At 52.1% G+C, this 17,863-nt stretch overlaps 1 protein-coding gene across 7 annotated transcripts in view; it reads right to left on the bottom strand.

Moving 5' to 3' along the window:
- Positions 1 to 3,568: 3,568 nt before the first annotated feature.
- VAV2 (vav guanine nucleotide exchange factor 2) overlaps positions 3,569 to 17,863 on the bottom strand; it is a 236,379-nt gene continuing 222,084 nt past the window's right edge. For 4 of the 7 annotated variants that reach the window (XM_009187902.3, XM_009187904.3, XM_009187903.3 and 1 more), the window contains 7 exons: positions 17,300 to 17,352; positions 16,210 to 16,326; positions 13,108 to 13,195; positions 11,527 to 11,650; positions 10,586 to 10,672; positions 9,601 to 9,755; positions 3,569 to 5,798 (listed from right to left, as the gene is read on the bottom strand). In XM_009187902.3, the coding sequence (XP_009186166.1) occupies positions 5,751 to 5,798; positions 9,601 to 9,755; positions 10,586 to 10,672; positions 11,527 to 11,650; positions 13,108 to 13,195; positions 16,210 to 16,326; positions 17,300 to 17,352 (672 nt within the window). In that variant the 3' untranslated portion in view covers positions 3,569 to 5,750. The remainder of the gene's footprint in view (positions 5,799 to 9,600; positions 9,756 to 10,585; positions 10,673 to 11,526; positions 11,651 to 13,107; positions 13,196 to 16,209; positions 16,327 to 17,299; positions 17,353 to 17,863) is intronic. The other 3 variants (XM_003911126.5, XM_009187906.3, XM_003911125.5) reach the window with 3 other exon arrangements.

The following is a 17,863-nucleotide window of genomic DNA, read 5'->3' as shown; positions in this document are numbered from 1 at the left end:
CTCTCTTGCCATGAAGACCTCGTGCGAATCGTTCATTCCTTTTAGCGTTGAATGTTAACTGGGGTAATGTCGAGTGTTACTGGGGTAATGTCTAAAGCAAACCTGATTGGATTTTTGTGGTTTTTTTCTCTTAGGAGACTTGTCCTTTCTGCTTGGATGCCCAGCAGATTACTTTTTATCTTTGAACTCCAAGGTTAACCATTCTTGGTTCATTTGGCGTGGGGTATGGTGTGCCTTTTTATTCTGTTTCTGTCAACTTTAAAAAATGTTTTAAAACATTTATCCTGCTCCATACTTTTGGCTTTGTTCTGCAGACACTCCCAGCTATCCACGTGTGTCAGTCGCCTCTGCACGACGAGGGTTCTCTGAGAGTTTACCTTTATGCAGGGGGTCCGGTGCTGGCGTCTGGCCTCGGGGGATCTGCAACTGTGGCTCCCAATGCCAGGAGAGTGTTGGAAGCGGTCCCAGGCCCAGAGGGGCCAAGACCCTGGAGACTGCCCTGGGGTTAGCTCCCAGTATCTCCTCGGGCTTCGAGTTCTCTTTCTCTCTGGAATGAGCCCTTCTTTCCAGCTCAGATACGCCTTATGCATGTTTTTTTTTCAAGGATTTCTGTGTTGGCAGTGGAGGGAGAGAGGCCTCCATGTCAGCTCAGCCTAATATGTCACTAGAACCTGGCTGGGACCTTGTTGGTCTTGTTCAATGTTGAATCTCAGGTAAGGAATCAATAAAAATTGACTGGATAAATGAGAGAATTTAGCACAAAATTCATTTTTTTGCAACACTTAATAGATAAAAGAAAACACTTAGGCTGGGTGTGACGGCTCACACCCATAATCTTGGCTTTTTGGGAGGCCGAGGTGAGAAAATCATTTGAGGCCAGGAGTTCAAGACCAGGCTGGGCAAAGTAGCAAGACCCCATCTCTACAAAAAATAAAAGTTAGCTGGGCAGGGTGGCACGTGCCTGTAGTCTCAACTACTTGGGAGGCTGAGGCGGGAGGATTGCTTGAGTCCAGGACTGTGAGGCTGCAGTGAGCTAGGACTGGGCCACTGCACTCCAGCCTGGGTGACAGAGTGAGACCCTATCTCTTAAAAAAAAGAAAGAAAAGAAAACAGCCAAAGTGGGTCAAGTAGGAATTGTATGAGTCCTGTAGAAAACTGCAACACATTCAGGGAAAGAGGGGGAGAGGGACAAGTACTGGGAGAGAGAAAAGGAGCAGAAAAAAAAAAAAAACAATCCAGAGCTTCCTCAATTCTGCCCCCACCCCTCCCCACTCCCCACATATCAGCTTCCCGGGGCCATGGCTTTTCCATTTGGTTTCCTCCCGGGCATCAAAAAGGCACAGAGTCCTCGCTAGGACTGTGGAGTGAGTGGAAGTGAATCTTACTGCAAAGCCGTCATGCAGAACCTGCTGCAAATGTGACTCTGAGAAGGACTCTGAAGAGGTGAGGTGACACGAGGTCCTGAGGGTGGCCCCTAATCCAAGAGGATGGGGTCCCCAAGCGAGGGGAGGGACAGAACAAGGGGAGGAATGGAGCAGAGGCCTCAGGAGGGACCAATGAACAAGGGGAGGAATGGAGCGAGGGGAGGGACAGAACAAGGGGAGGAATGGAGCTTTCAGGGGAGGGAGCTGGAGTCTGAGGGCCTGAGGGACGGAGGGCAGGGCAGACTGAGCCGAGGGAGGGCAGGGACGGAGGGAGGGGAGGGATGTGCTCGCCCAGAGCCCCCATGCCTGGTAGAAGAAAACACTCAGTAAACGGGAACTATTTTATTTTCTCTCAGAATGCAAGGTCCCATCCCCTGACTCAGCCTTCTGATCACCAGCCTGGGACACCCGCTGCACGGTCAGCTGTCCAGGGGCCGCCCTGCACCCACACCTGCCTGCCACCCCCAGGGGGCCAGAAGCAGCAGGGAGGGCTGCGTGAGGAGGGTGGGGCTGGCTCAGGCAAGGGGTCCCTCCTGGGGACTCGGCTGTCATACCAGTGAATGGGGGCAAGGCCAGGACAGATGGGCATGGTCCAGCCTGCACGTCTGGGACAAGAAGGCTCAGCCCAAGGGAGAGGTTCCCGGCGTTGGAAGTTCCTGGAGAAGGGGGCATTTTCGCCCTGCCCGTCGGGTCTGCCTCCCAGCAGCCTCAGCGGGGGTGAAGGCTGGCCAGGGTCCGGTCTGCAGGAAGGGTGGGAGACCCAGGGGCTGGCCTGAGAAGCAGAAAGTCATTGCTTAGGAGCTGGGTGCTGCCCAAACAGAAACGTGGACTCTGGCATCAGACCGAGCTGCGCAGGGGTCACGTGTGGCCTTGGACGAGTCACTTCACGTATCGCAGCCTCAGTTTCCACCTCTAGAAAATGGGCTGTTTCCTGACCGGGCACTGGCCAGAGCTGTAAGGGGATTTCTGTTCTCTCTCATGGTCCTGTGGCAGGAGCTCCAGCAGCCACTGTGGACCATGAGGCGGCCACAAGGAGGGAAGGGCATGCTGAGGACGGGAGATCAGGGAGGAGGAGCCTCTGAGGATGGAAAATCAGGGAGGAGCCTCTGAGGATGGCGGATCAGGAAGAAGGAGCCTGTGAGGACGAGGGATCAGGGAGGAGCCTCTGAGGATGGGGGATCAGGGAGGAGCCTCTGAGGACGGGGAATCAGGAAGGGGGAGCCTCTGAGGACGGGGGATCAGGGAGGAGCCGCTGAGGACGGGGGATCAGGAAGGAGGAGCCTCTGAGAACAGGGAATCAGGAAGGAGGATCCCCCTGAGGCCGGGGGATCAGGGAGGGGGGAGCCAGGGTTCCTGCTGGCTCAGGGACCAGGGCAAGGCAAAGGAGCCTAGTGCTGCTGCCTCTGGACAGTCCTCCATGAGGGGAAGGAGAAATAAATCTCTCGTTTTCTATTTTGGTTTTCTCCATCATACACCACAGAACCCACCAAAACGGAGAGGTTTTTTTTCTTTTTCTTTTTTTTTTTTTTACATTCAGGGTCTTGCTCTGTTGCCCAGGCTGGAGTGCAGTGGTGCAATCACAACTCACTGCAGCTTCCACCTCCTGGGCTCAAGTGGTTCTCCCACCTCACCCTCTCGAGAAGCTGGGACCAGAGATGTGCACCACCATGCCCAACTATTAAAAAAGAAGTGTTGTAGAGACAGTGTCTCGCTATGTTGCCCTGGCTAGTCTCAATTCCCTGGGCTCAAGCCATCTTCCCACCTCAGCTTCCCACCTCAGTCTCCCACCTCAGCCTACCAAAGTGCTAGAATGACAAATGTGTGCCACTGCACTGAGGCTATTTTTATCTTCAATATACGTGTAAAGAAACAGGGACTCAGGAGGTACCCAACTGATGGGGCAGGAATTACAGTCCTGTTTGTATGCCCGATGCCACCTGGAGAATTCCAGGGCACCGCATGGGAAACCCGTGGTGCTGTGCCAGCCAGGAGGTGGCCGTGGCACCATTACCTCCTTCTCTCTCAGACCCTGCTGAGGTTGGGCCATGCTGAGATCCAAGCAACCCAGTCAGACAGACCCTGCTGGACTTAGGTGGAGGAATCCAGCCATTCCCTCCATCCCTGGCACGAAAGGCTGACCACTCTTGCAGAAAAGAACTCAGGTTTATTTGCAAGTAAAAACCATGGTCCGAAAAAAACCCATTGGCAAATGTACAGTTTGTGTCCATTTGGGGTTGCCGCCAGCTCGGGGGGAGGGGGGCCCAGATCCCTCACCCACATGCATCGGGCTCCCACATGTTCACAGCTAATCTCAGGCCCCTGCAGTTTAGCCCCCCGCAGAGGACACCCCGTCTCCTGCTGAAAACCATCAGACATCCCGGCTGCTCCCAGCCCTCCAACCCTCCTGCCTTAGTGCAGTGCAAAAACCAAACCAAACCAAATACAAATCTCAAAACACACACACACAAAACAAACAAATTCACAAAAAGTCAGGGCTCTAAATTATTTTTTCTCAGTGTCCTTTGTGATCATGATGACTTATTCGTCAACAAACTAAAATATACATCATTTTCTTGCTATTATAAAATCTCTTATTATTCACAGATATATAACGGGAGATTTGGATGAAATAATTACAAACTTTTTTCCCCTTAAAAAACAAACAAGCCAAAAAAACACAACACAACAAAAACCCCAAAACCAAAAGACAAGACCTTTCTGATGACAGTAAACACAGGGGCTGCCGGCTTCCTCCCCTCCATCCTCGGCACCTGCTGGACTGTGGGGCACAAAGTGCTGGGTGTACCCCGACACGCAGGCCCCAGGGTGCTCTCTCCCAGGCCGACTCTTCGCTTCCCCTGCCCTGCCTCCACCTCCCCTCATTTCCCAAGCCTTTGTGGAGGGCCACTCTCTCCTCCTGCCGCTCCCCATCCCCGTGACTCCTCCCACCTCTTCCCTACGCTCCAGAGGCATACGGCTCAGAGGCCACAAGGCCAAACTCAGAAGGAGCCCCCAGGTCCCCAGCGCCACCCACAGCAGAGATCAGCCTCCCCCACACCCAACCTGGGCCAGGCACCTCCCACAGGCTGTGCAGCTGGCCAGAGGGATAAGGGGCTATAGGAAGCCCAGGTCTCAACAGAGGCTTTGGCAAGCAGCTGGGAGGGAGACACGGCTGCCAGGTCCCATGCAACATCAGGGTAGAGAAACCAGGGTCTGGCTAACCCAGCCGGAGGTCAAAGGCCAGGAGTCGTGGCTGGGGGAGGTAATGGGGTAGAGCCACCCCCAAGAGCACTTACTTTGAGTTGCCCAAGGCCCAGTTTGAAGGCTGCAGGGACCCTTGGAAGGAAGCCCTGCCAGGGGCTGGAACCAACCTCTCATGCCAAAGCTGGGCAGACCCTCAGGGACCACCCTGCAGGAGAGCAGAGGGGCCTCCTGGAGAAGGACCTGGCAGGGATCTAGAGAGGGGAAATCCCTGTTTTCTTCCCTGCCCCTTTCAGGGTTTTTACAAAAGATGTGCTGACCTGGCAGCAGGGCCACAGCCAGGCAGACACCTTCCCAGGACTCCAGAAAGGGCCCCTCAGAGAGAGGGCAGGAAACAGTACCACTGACCAGGGAGCAGGGTTGGAATTTCACCATCCCAAAGGCCCCTCCCAAGAGAGGGGCCTGCCCTATGGGGTCTGGGTGTGCCCCTGGCATGGAGGGGAGTGGGGGAGTCAGGGAAGTCTGGGGAGCCAGAGTGGCTGCAGAGGGCCACTGCAGTGCTCTCCTCCTGCGCCCTAGCACAGTGGGGCAAGTGAGCCCACAGTGAACAGCCTGGCTCTGGTCCCATCTGCCTCCCGAGGCCTGACACCTCCCCCTGAGAGCAGCAGGAAAAGACAGGCAAGGCTGAGTCCAGGGGCTAAGCAGAGGGGCTAGGGGCAGGTCCCCTCTGCTGTCCCTAGCCCTTCCTGGGACAGCATTTGCTGTTCAAACCTAGGCTCCTGACCGCCATCTCAGTTGGACGGGGACAGGCAATGGGCTTCTGGCCTCGGCTGCTACCCAGACCCTGGCTTGCAGTGCTGCTGGTGCCCCCTCCTCTGTGCTCTGGGTGGGGCGAGCCCAGGTTTCCTCTATGTACAATAGCATACCCAGTGATGGGTCGCCGAGGGCAGGCTGACAGTGAAACGGTTCGAGTTTAGGATTCTCAACACCCTCCCCATCCCTGTGGGTGGTGGAAGACTGGGAGGTTGGTATTTCCCCTCTGAGTCACAGAGGAGCTAGAGACAGACTTCAGGGCTGGAGTGACTCTCCCAAGAAAATCTGTGCGTCTTGTCCACGTTCCTGCCGTCACTGGATGCCCTCCTCTTCTACGTACGTTGAAGGAAACCAGCCAATCTGAAAAAGATGGCAGGATCGTGTCTGTGTGTGTGTGTGTGTGTGTGTAAGCAGGTGTGTGCATGTCTGTGTTGGGGTAGGGGCAAGTAGAGACTCAAGAAGATGGGGGGGTCCTTCGGAAGTCCACAGTTCTCAGCAAGGCCTGCAATTCAGAAGGACCTGGTGGAACCATTGCCCAGGAATAAAAGTAACCCAGAAAAACACCACCCTTGGCCAATTTAAGATGTTCTGCCCACCCTCAACCTGCCAGTCAGAAAAAAAATAAATTCTCCAGAGGAAAAGAACATCACCCAGAACAGCTACAGTTTTTTTCTTAATACACAAGCTTGGCATTCAGTCAGAACAAAATGACAAAAACCAATAGAAAAAGCAGGCAGTAGAAATTAACCCACAGGTATTGAGGTCATCTGTCAGGGGAGATAAATAACTCCAATTTGTATGTTTAAGAAAACGGATGAAAAGGCAGACAATTTTACCAGAGAACCTAAATCAGAAATCAAATAGAAATCCTAGAACTGAAAAATATAATGAATGAAATGAAGAATCCAATAGAGGGATTTAGACAAAGCAGAAGAGAAGATGCATAAACTGTAAGACAGGTCACTAGAAAGTGACTAGATAGAAAACCAGAGAGAAAAAAGGACGAAAAACACAAAATTGTGGGAATAATATGAGGCCATGGAAAAAGTTCTAACATCCATGTGAATGAAGTCCGACAAGGAGAAAAGAGAGAAAATGGAACAGATATGCTGTCTGCAGATATTATTCTGGCTGAGAAATTTCCAAAAGTGATGGACATCAAGCCACAGGTTCAAAAAAATCTCTGCAAATCCTAAGCAGAATAAAGAAAGAAAAATCACACCTAGGCACATTATAGTAAAACGAACCTAAAACTTCAAAATGAACTTCAAAATGAACTTAACATGAACTCAAAACTTCAAATGAACTTCAAAAATGAACTCAAACCAACTCACAGAAAGGAACTAGGTCTCCTTGGAAAAATGACTGATTCCTGGGGGAGAATGAATAAGTACAAGAGAAAAGAAAGTTTTCCTTACAGTAGAATGCCAACTAATATCTATAGATAGTCAAAAAAAAATCACTATTTTTTCAGCCATAATAGAAATAATAGAACAGATAAAATTCATCAAGGGAAGATAAAACTAATACGTGAAAGTTTGAAGAGGAACAGGACATTTACCTAACTTCAAAGTATTACCCTACAAATTTCTTGCTAATGACAGGCAACAGTTAACTTCACAGTAGAAGAACATAGCAAATATAATCTTAAACACATGATCAAAGTTAATGTCACAAATAATGAGACAAACTGGTATAATTCATCTCCTAACAGGACACTACGGCACTGAGAAAGTGCCAATGTCCCCATTGTGGTGTTCCCAATGCAACCTCAGTCTAATCATGAAGAAACATCAAAGTCAAATTGAGAGATATACTATAAAAATAGTTGGCTGAAACTCTTCAAAAACGTACAAGTCATGTAAGGCAGAGAAAGGCAGAGGAATATTCTAGATTAAAGAGAGTTAAGGATCACAGCAGTTCATGATCCCGGATTGGATCCAGGACCAGGAGAAAAGAGCTAGAGAAGACATGATTGGGATGACTGGTAAGATTTGAATAGGGACAGTGGCTTAGATAATTGTATTATATCAAAGGGGAATGTCCTTGGTCTTAGGAAATACTTAGGGGTAAGGAAATATGATTTCTGCAATTTACTCTCAAATGAGTTAGAGAGAAATAGACAAACACACACACACACACACACACACACAGTGCAAATGGTAACGCAAACGGGGCAAAACATTCACAATTGGTAAATCTGGGCAGGTTACTCCCACTTTTAAGATGAAATTTTGAAATTTTATGTTTGAAATTTTGTTTCAAAATTATAAGTTGCAAACATTTTACAATGTGAATATTTAAAAAGAAAGTGAAATAAGGATGTTTTTAGATTCAACAAAAACTGAGACTTCATTAATAGCAGATAAACTTTAAAAAAATATGAAAGAGAGGGGATGTCAGCCAGCAGAGAAATGGTCTTGGGTGGAAATACAATAATGCAGGAGGAAATGGAGAGCCTTTGGAAAGGTAAACACAGGGTAAATCTAAATGAGCACAACTGCCTAAAACAAAAACAATGTCTTCTAAGGTTTGAATATATATAGAATTAAGATACATGATGACACTTGCATAAAAGTTGGAAGGAAAATGGATACAATCAAAAGTTGCAAGGTCCTTCCTTGCATTGCCTGGGAAATAGTAAAAAAGTACTCATTTAAGGGAATCTCTGGTGTAAGGTTACCACTTAAGAAAAAAAGTGTGTAACTAACAAACCAATGTAGGGCAGGGGAAGTAGAATTAAAAATATATTAATTCAAAAGTAGGCAAGAGAGAAGAAAAGAGGAGTAGATGTGACAAATAGAAAATAAAGTCAGATTACTTATTTAAACCCAAATAGCTCAGGAATTACATTAAATGTAAATGGACTACATATGCCTATTAAAAGTCAAAGACTGTCAGATCAGACTGGCTTCCCCAACTATTTATAAGAGACCCATTTTAAATATAAGGAAAAAGACAAGTTTAAGTAGTATGAGAGAAAATAATATGCCACACAAAGCACTAATCCCAAGAAAGCTGGTGTCACTACAACAGCAGATAAAGGAGATTACAGCAAGAATAAATGCCAGAGAAAAGAAGAGATGTTTCATAATGATAACAGGGTCAAATTGACAGGAATTACCCAGTAATACTCAAACTAGTTGTTCTAAAACTTAATGCTGTATAGAAAATACCTGGATCTGGGAAAGGGCCCAGGTAAGTGCTTATTATATTACAGCTCCAGACACTTTTAATGCCAATCACACAAGGACCACTTTGAAAACAAGTGGTCCCAGCCCTCTAGGTGGGCTACCTACGCCTCAGTAGCCTTGACACTTCTGCAAGGCAGTTGGGTAAAAACTGGATCAGACTTGAGGGCCTCCAAGGGGCAGCCTGCCTGATAGGTGAAGGCAGAGCGGCTCCTGCCCCTGGACAATGGAAGTGTCAGCACTGGGAGTCAAGGTTAACTGGCCCTCTGCAGCCCCATGCACTTGCCCTGTGCACCTGCAGCTCAAAGAGGAAGCTGGGCATTTTCTAATTGGTGGCACACGGAGCTCTGGTGCTTGGATGGATACGTACTGAGAGACATGGGCCAAAGCTAGAGGTAGAGATGGGGTGTTGGGATGAAGAGGCCATGGACTTATGCAGAATCTTAGGGTGCCCAGGGCACTCTTAAGCCCACCTGGCACTTGGGAGAGTGTGAAGGGATGGAGGTGGGTAGGGACACAGTGTGTCCCTACTGCCTCATCAGGGCATAGATGGGGCCTTAGAGAATGGCAGGAGGAACCCAGAAAGGACACCATGTCCTCCTCAGTCCTGTGACCTCCCTTCCTGCAAACAGAGCTTGGGGACTTACAAGTAATTTGAAGAGTGCAGCTGTGAGGGCAGCCCAGAATAAAAATGGAACAGGGTGGAGGGTCCTAGGAGCTTGGATCCAGATCAGACCTCTGTAGCCAATTCCTGGGCTATGAGACCTTGGGTTCGTGGTAAACATCTGGAGCCTCAGTTTCCCCCTGTGAACGCCAGCCTTCTGGGCTGCTGTGAGGATGAAGGAGATTGCAGAGGGTGCCTGGGACAGGGCCAGGGGTGTGGACATAGCTGTGGTGCTAGTCTGCCTGAGTCTGACCAGGTGGGGGCTGCAGCGAGGCCAGCCCCGCGCCCTCAGGGTAGGGCAACTCACCCGTCCATTGGTCTCGCCCTTCCACCAGCCCTGGTCCCCGCCGATGCGGCTGTAGATCCTCACCACGTCACCCTCCCGCAGCGAAAGCTCTCTCATGTCTCGGGCAGCAAAGTTGTACCTGGCCACAGCCGTGCCGATGACACGGGGCGTGAACACTGTTGAGGGAGATGGGCAGCATCACACAGCAGCAGTAGGGGCCCAACCAGGGATCGAGGAGGCCCTTGGGCCAAGCTGGGTCTCTTCCCTGGGCCTAGAACCTTGCTCTGTACCCAGAGAGGAAGAATGTCAAGCATCCAGGCTCTGGAGGGACACATTGGCCTCCAATCCCAAGCCCTCTTGCCCCCTGGGTCTGGGGACACAGCACATCCAAATCCCTGCAATGAGGATGCTCTTAGGGACACGAGCAGGTGCCCAGGCTTTGACCATCATCATTCCAGCGGTCCCCCAATTCCAGAGCCCAAATCCAACCAGCAACCCAGTGGAACCAGCTTGGCCCAGACGCAGAATCCTGATAGACAGGTGTCAATGACCATGGCTGAGGGCGAAACACACACAGCTGCTGGGAAGGGACTTTGACTCTGGCAGCTGAAAGCCATGAGGTCAGGGCTGACTAAAACCCCCTCCTCCCTGCACCCAAGTCCCACAGCTCCTCCTCTTGGCCACCTGTTTTGTTACCAGAGGCAAAGCTCTTGATGAACAAGGAGGAATGACAGTGGCCGGGGCTGGGTAAGTGGCCATCAGGGTGGGCGTGTCCACAGGGGGTGGGTGGTGACAAGGGTGGGACCAAGCCTGACGTGTCCTCAGGTGCCTGCAGCAGCCTCTGCCCAGGCTCCCCAGCCCCTTCCTCCCCGCCACCCTGCGCCAGACTGCGGACAACTGTGGCCACGTCAGGCAGGGCTGTGGGGCCAGCGAGCAGCTCCGTGCTGGGTCTCCCAAGGCAGCTGCCACAGGCCCGGTCCCCCCACGCCCTGGGGAGCAGCGGTACCTGACCAGAAGGGAGCGGAGGGGCCCTGAGAAGCAAAGCTGAGGCCCTGAGGACCGAGAAAAGAAAAGTTGTAGGAAGCACAGGAAGCTGCAAAGAGGCGAGAGAGAACGTGAGGCGGGCAGCAGGGCATCCATGCACAGTCACGGTGGGCACAGCTACAGGCTGGGGGGCATGGGGCGGGGCAGGCCCTTTGGCAGGAAAGGCCCTATAGGGCGCAAAGGAGGCAGGGGGCAGTGTGGGTTGTCAAGCCCCGCCAGGCACAGGCGCCGCTCGGCCACACCTGAGCTACCCTGCAGCCGTGTCCTCGAGAGCAAATGGGGACCACCTCCTCGCATGCCCTCGTCTGGCACCCAGCAGGTGCTCATTAAGGCCAGCTGTTCCTTTCCTGTCCAGCTCGGCCTGTGTGGGACCCAAGGCCCTGCAGGTCCCTGCGGGCTGGAGGATGTGGGGTGACTCCGGACAGAGTCCTGAGCGGGAAGCCGCATGCTCTGGGCCTGCCCCTGCGCCTGATTCCATGTGGCCTTCCCTGTTCTGGGTTGAGGAGTCCAATCTGCAAACAGGCTGCCTCTCACAGAGGAGACCCAGGGCCTGGGCACAGACAGGGATCTGGGAACGGGTGGGCCTGCCCTTTTCTCTCCTACCAGTGATAGCTCCATGTACAGGGGGTCTCTGCCTGGATCTGGCCCCTCCAACCCCCGCTGGTCTCTGGGTGAAGGAGCCAAGACAGAGGAGCAATTCTGAGCAGGTGCAGAGCCCTGCCTGTCACGTGGCCCAGGAGATGCCACACGATAGTATCTGTGACAGCTGGGGGCGCGGGCAGGGGGCTGGGGTGGGACTCCTAGCCTGGGTCTGTGAGGGCAGGATCTGGGCCCTGAGAAATAGGCTAGGGCAGACCCCTCCGAGGAGTGCTGGTGTGCTGGCTGGGCTGGGGCGTTAGTTACCTGGGGACCGGCTGGAGGCCCTGGAGGCCGAGCGTTCCCGGGACTTGTAGGGGTACTTGAGTGTGGTGTCCAGCTGCTTGAAGCTCTCCTTGAGTGAGTGGCACTGGTAGTACTCCACCAACTCCTGCAGGGCATACACACTCACTGACAGCTGCTGCCACCTCCGGAAGTCCTCCCGCAGTGACCTGGCCTCCCTCTCCCACCTCCTGGTTCATGTGGGGGAGACGAGCTTCCTGGACTCCTCAGAACTCCCCACTTCCCCCCCAGCCCATGGTGGGTGGTCAGTACCTCGAAGGTACCAGCAACTCCCCCAAAAAATTTCTAGAGAAAATAATCTGCAAAAGATGCCAAAAGACGGACCAGCACGGACGCTGACGGCCAACAGCTTTTATAATGGAAAAATGGAAACTCTGTATCCAGCACTTGGGGCAAGCTTCTAGAAATAACAGGATCTCCAAATGACAGAGAGCCACGCGGCCATCCGTCAGGGAAAGATTCGCTGATGGTCAATGTGTGTGGCCTTGAAAACTCGACTAAAAATCAGCTGGGGTATTGCCAGCATTATTATGTATATAATGTAAAGCACACCTAAGCTGCGTGTAGAAAGGTCCTGAGGGCTCACTGAGGTGCGAACACTGGTTTCCGCTTTTGTTTTTTCTGGAGGTGGGGATGGGATATTATGGAATTTTTTCTTTTTTTTTTTTTGAGACGGAGTCTCACTCTGTCACCCAGGCTGAAGTGCAGTGGCGCAATCTCAGCTCACTGCAACCTCCGCCTCCTGGGTTCAAACAATTCTCGTGCCTCAGCTTCCCAAGTAGTGGGGACTACAGGCATGTGCCACCATGCCCGGCTAATTTTTGTATTTTTTGTAGACATGGGGTTTCGCCATGTTGGCCAGGCTGGTCCCGAACTCCTGACCTCAAGTGATTCGCCCACCTCGGCCTCCCAAAGTGCTGGGATTACGGGCATGGGCCACTATGCCCAGCCTGAGATTATGGATTTCTGCTTGTCCTTGTGCTTTTCTGCGGCCACAGTGGGGAAGCTAAGAGCTTGGGGGCTCTAGTCAGGAGTTCTCAATATATACAACTTTTGTAATTAAGAAAAGAAAATGTAGGCATAACTTTAAAATCATTTCAAGAACTATGCCTCTAACTGCATTCCGGCTGGGACGGAGGGTGGGGGTGAGTCAGGGAAGGAGTTGTTTGAAGCCATACATGTACAATGGGGCTACCCAGCCAGGCCCCAGCTGGAATCCCCACTGGGCGTCAGTTTCTGCTCTCGCAGGAGGATGGGCACGAGCGGAATCGGGATGCTGGTGGCCTGGGCTGCCCCCACCCCACCCCTGCACTGTCCACCAGGGTCAACCACCTTGCCCAGGCTTTGGGGGTCAGAAGTCCCAATTCAGGAGGCTGTGGCACAGCTCTAGCTGTCCTAGTGCCTTAAAAACCAGTTCCCTAAATCTTTCCCACAGTGGGAAGAATCAATCCTCACAGGAAACATGGCCACTTGCTCAGGGCCGGGAGGAAGTACCTGTCCCCTGTGGCTGGGGATAGGAGCCGGCTGGAGCCGCGAGTCACCTACCAGGAGGCTGTCGAATTTCTTGGCTTCTGTGATGTGGATCCAGTTGTCCTTCTCCACCACCTTGATGTGCTTCACTTCATCGTTGAACCTGGGCAAACACATGGCCCCGGTGGTCACTGCATGAGGGCCACATGGCCCCAGCCCCCTCGGTAGCCAGGCTCATTCTGTGTTTGCTGCAACAAAGCCCCTCGTTCCCAGCCCCTAGGGCCACTCCCTGTCAGCCCTGTCCTACCCCAGCCCTTCGGGCCACCTGCCTGCCTGCCCTCCTTGCTCACTTGGGGCCCAGAATCCCTGGCTGCTCAACTCCCCGCCTCTCCTGGCCTCCAGCCCTACTGAGGCCTCCTATCCTGGGCTTCTGCTCATTTGCTTTTCGGCACCAGGAGCCTCTCCTCCTCCCTGTGGAGCAGCTGGGCCCAGCCCTGACATCTCCTGACATCCTTCCCTGCATGTCCACTTGGCCGGCCAGGCCTTGGGCCTGCTTCTCAAAGGTGCCAAGCACAAGCCTGTCTGGGCCTCGGCACCAGCTGCTGCCCCTGCCAGATGCTCACCTCCTTCTGTTCTCAAGGCCCCCTTACGTTCTCAGGCCTCAAGTCAAACATGACCTTACAGAGCAGCCCCCATACCCCTCCCCTGAATGCCACCCACCCCCTTGCCAGATACAGACATCACAAGAAAACTACAGCCCAATGTCCCTAATGACTGTGGAGGCAGAAATCCTTAGCAGGCAGTTGGCAAACCGAATCTCTCTCCCATACCGTCAGGCGGTGTTTAACCACAGAGACCTGTCCTGAGAGATGCAGGCAGGTGCTTCCATCACTGTACGAACGCCACGGAGTGCACTTATATAAGCCTGGACGGCAGAGCACTTATATAAGCCTGGACAGCCAGACCTAGGCTGGATGGCAGAGCCTACTGCACACCCCACACCTAGGCTGGATGGCAGAGCCTACTGCACACCCCACACCTAGGCTGGATGGCAGAGCCTATTGCTCCCAGGCTACAGACCTACTGAATACCGTAGGCAGTTGTAACATGAGGTCAGCATAGAAAAGGGATGGTAAAAACACAGTAGAAAAGATAAAAAACAGGACAGCTGTATGGGGCGCTTATCATGACTGGAGCTTGCAGGCCTGGAAGTTGCTCTGGGTGAGCTGGAGAGTGGTGAGTGAATGTGAAGCCCTAGGACATTGCTGTGCACCACTGTGGACTTTATCAACGCTGGACACTGAGGCTACACTACATTTATTTTTAAAATGTTCTTTCTGGCCGGGCGCAATGGCTCACACCTGTAATCCCAGCATTTAGGGAGGCCGAGACGGGTGGATCACGAGTTCAGGAGATCGAGACCATCCTGGCTAACATGGTGAAACCCCGTCTCTACTAAAAATACAAGAACTAGCCGGGCGTGGTGGCGGGCGCCTGTAGTCCCAGCTACACGGAAGGCTGAGGCAGGAGAGTGGCGTGAACCCGGGAAGCGGAGCTTGCAGTGAGTGGAGATCGTGCCTTTGCACTCCAGCCTGGGCAACAGAGTAAGACTCCATCTCAAAAAATAAATAAATAAATAAATAAATAAATAAAAATAAATAAATAAATAAAATGTTCTTTCTTCAATCGTAAATTAACCTTAGCTTACTGTCACTCTTTTACTTTATAAACTTTCTAATTTTTGTTAACTTTTTGACTCTTGGGTAATAATACTTAGCTTAAAACACAAATATATTGTACAGCTGTACAAAAATATTTTATTTCTTTGTATCCTTATTCTATAAGCTTTCTTCTGTTTTTTTTTCTTTGTTGTTGTTTTTACTCCTATGATAACAACGCCTTCTTCTGGAATGTCTACTGAAGGACTTGCCTGAGGCTGTTTTACAATTAAGTATTTTTTTTGATGAGTAGAAGGAGTATGCTCTAAAATAAAAAGCACTGTACAGTGAATCCATAAACCAGTAACACAGTCAGGTATTACAATGATCACATACTACATATGTGCAGAATTGTTTGTGCTATGCTTCTATATGACTGGCAGCACTGTAGGTTTGTTCACACCAGCATAACCACACTCACATGAGTAATGGGCTGAGCTGTGATGTTACCAGGCCATGGGAACTTTTCAGTTCCATTATAATCTTATGGGACCACCACTACATATGGGGTCCCTCACAGACTGGAATGTCATTATGTGGCCCATGACTGTATTTATCTACATAAACCAGACGCATAGCAAGGATTCCACACCACAACCAAGTGGGACATTCCAGGAATGCAAGGTTGGTTTAACATCTGCAAATCAGCTAATGTAATAAACAGTTGTTAAACAAATGGTGACCTGGCTGCCTGGTCCTCTGTGAGGCCTACATACAGCACCCATCTTGTTTCTCCCTGGATTTAATGTGTACCATGAGTGTGTGTGACCCACCTCCAGCTCCCAGTCGGCAAGGCCCATCTTAGTCTCCTGCAGGCCAGGCATACAGAAGGCTTTCTGAGAATTTTCTTTCAGGTGAGCAATGTCCCACCAGCTCAGTGCTTGGTGGGCTCCAGCCCATTAGGGTCTGTCTCTTGGAGAGTTAACTACAGCCCCAGGGAGAGGGCATAGGGCATAGGCCAAGAGGAGGCAGCTCCCAGGGAGAGGGCACAGGGCAAGAGGATGCCCAGACTGTGCCAAAGCTGCAAGGCAGCAGTAGTCACAGGAGATACCCTCCTAGGCCCCTGGCTGCCTCAGAGCAGTGTGACAGGTCCACTGTCTTAACCTGTGGGGCTGCTGGGAAATCCCTGAGCTCACACAGCACTTCACCCACCCACTTGTACCTGAGCTTATCTTGTTCCTATAATCCAGAAATGTCCAACCTAGCCCACAGGGTAGCCAGGAGTGATGTAAACTTGGACCATCTGTGCATGCCACACAGGGTTTCAGGCCCTGCCCAGCACACCTGTAGAGACTCCCTGGGTCCTCAGTACCACTTTCATCTCAATAATGTCCTCACTTGGGCAACAGATGACATGTCCACCCCAACCCCACAAGCTCAGGACGTGGAGAGGACAGTGGTCTCCACTTCAGAATGGCACTGGCGGATGGGTCTCCTCGAGCCCAGAGCCACCACTTACTTGATGCTTATTGCAAAGCGCTCAGCCTCAGCAGGCCGCTCCCTGATTAGGTAGGTCCCGCTGGCGTGGGACTTGAGCAGGTTGTCCGTCTGCTGCCTCTCCATGTTACCTGCAAACCTACAGGAGGGGGCCAGGAGGAAACGAGAGACGCAGTGAGGACAGTGTCTGAGGGGCGCCCAGCCCTCCGTGCGTGGCAGGCCACATTAAGTACTCTGCAGTCCTCATCTGAGAGCTCATCTCCTAATGAACCCAAGAGAAAAGGCTGGGTCCCTATGAGTGGGGCACCACTGTGGGTGGGGTCTGCCTACGGTGGGATACAGTGAGGCTCAGGACAGGTCTTGAGAGGGGTAAAAGAGAGGGGTGACTGTGGCCGCCAGCCAGTCCCATGCGCTATCTTCTGCTCTACAGACCCCGAGGGCCTGCTGGAGGAGTACAGAGTATTCAGTAGATCCAATTTCTTCCCTAAAATATATTTTCACTATTTCAAAAGCAGTAAAGGCATAACTGCTTATGTGGATTTTTTTGCTAACACCTTGGAGATTGCCAACATCTATGTCAGTTGAATTTTGAACAGACTTTGAAACGAAGCTCTTCCTGCCACCTGTACGTCTGGTGGGTAATGAAGCCCACCCTGGGAGGACAAGGCGAGCGCCCTCCCAGAATCTGCTGCCACGCTGTCAGGAGAGCTGGGACTTCTGTGATTTCAAACAGCCTCACTGTTCCCACCAAGCAACTGTATTAAGTCAGTAAATGGATTACACCTGTGACCTTAAATATACCACTTTTACATAGTGCACATAAAATTTTAAAAGGGTTTCATTTCCTGAAGTATCTGAGCCAGCTGAGCCGTTTTAGAGAGGGTTAACAGCCGCCTACAGGAGGGGGACTCCCCCAGGCTCCTGGCAAGTTATAGGCCAGGAGGGAGAAGGCATTTGGGAGCCACTGGGTTCAGTGCCCTGGAGACAGCAAGAGGCAGCCTGGGGCCTCCACCCTGCCGGGCCACTCACAGGCACCACCCAGACCCGGCAGGCATGCACCCATAACAAAGAGGCCACCAGATGCCCACATACGAAGCCCACGATCCACTCACCAGGGGTATGCAGTGTAGTCGATCTCCCGGGACGGCGGCCGGCTGATGGGCGGCTGGTGGCAAAGCACAAGGGTGTTAATGTCCCCCCAAGGCCATCCACAGAGCAGGGCTCAGAGGGGGTCGCTGTCGGTGACCTAACCCCCAGGCCCAGCATTGGCTGCCCTGGATGGGCCTGTCTGAGGACTTAGCCCCAGCGCTCCTGGCCTGGGAGGTGCCCAAGGGCAGTGGCCGGGACAACCTCATCTCTGAGTAGATGCCCCACAGGTCTGATGGAACAGATGCTGGCATAGCCACCAGCTAACACTGACATGGTCCCCTGGGAGGGCAAGGACCGAACGTGTGGGGAGTTCTCAGCCAGTGGACGTGAGCACACCCAGAGCCAAAGCTCCCTGCTCCAGAGGTCCTGAAGCCTTGGGGTGGGGGTCTGGTGGTGGCCACACTCAGGTGGGTGCTGCCGCTCCAGTGAGCAGGTAGGGCTCCCTCCCTAGCTACGGCCCCCGACCCTGGCCTCACTGGGCCACAGGCTGGGCACAGTCTCAGAGACTACCTCTTCCCTCGCACCCT

This window comes from Papio anubis, unplaced genomic scaffold, assembly GCF_008728515.1.
Source record: "Papio anubis isolate 15944 unplaced genomic scaffold, Panubis1.0 scaffold64, whole genome shotgun sequence".
NCBI lineage: Eukaryota > Metazoa > Chordata > Mammalia > Primates > Cercopithecidae > Papio > Papio anubis.
The sequence above is the reverse complement of the archived record's forward strand: the minus strand, read 5'-3'. Positions and strand labels throughout refer to the sequence as shown.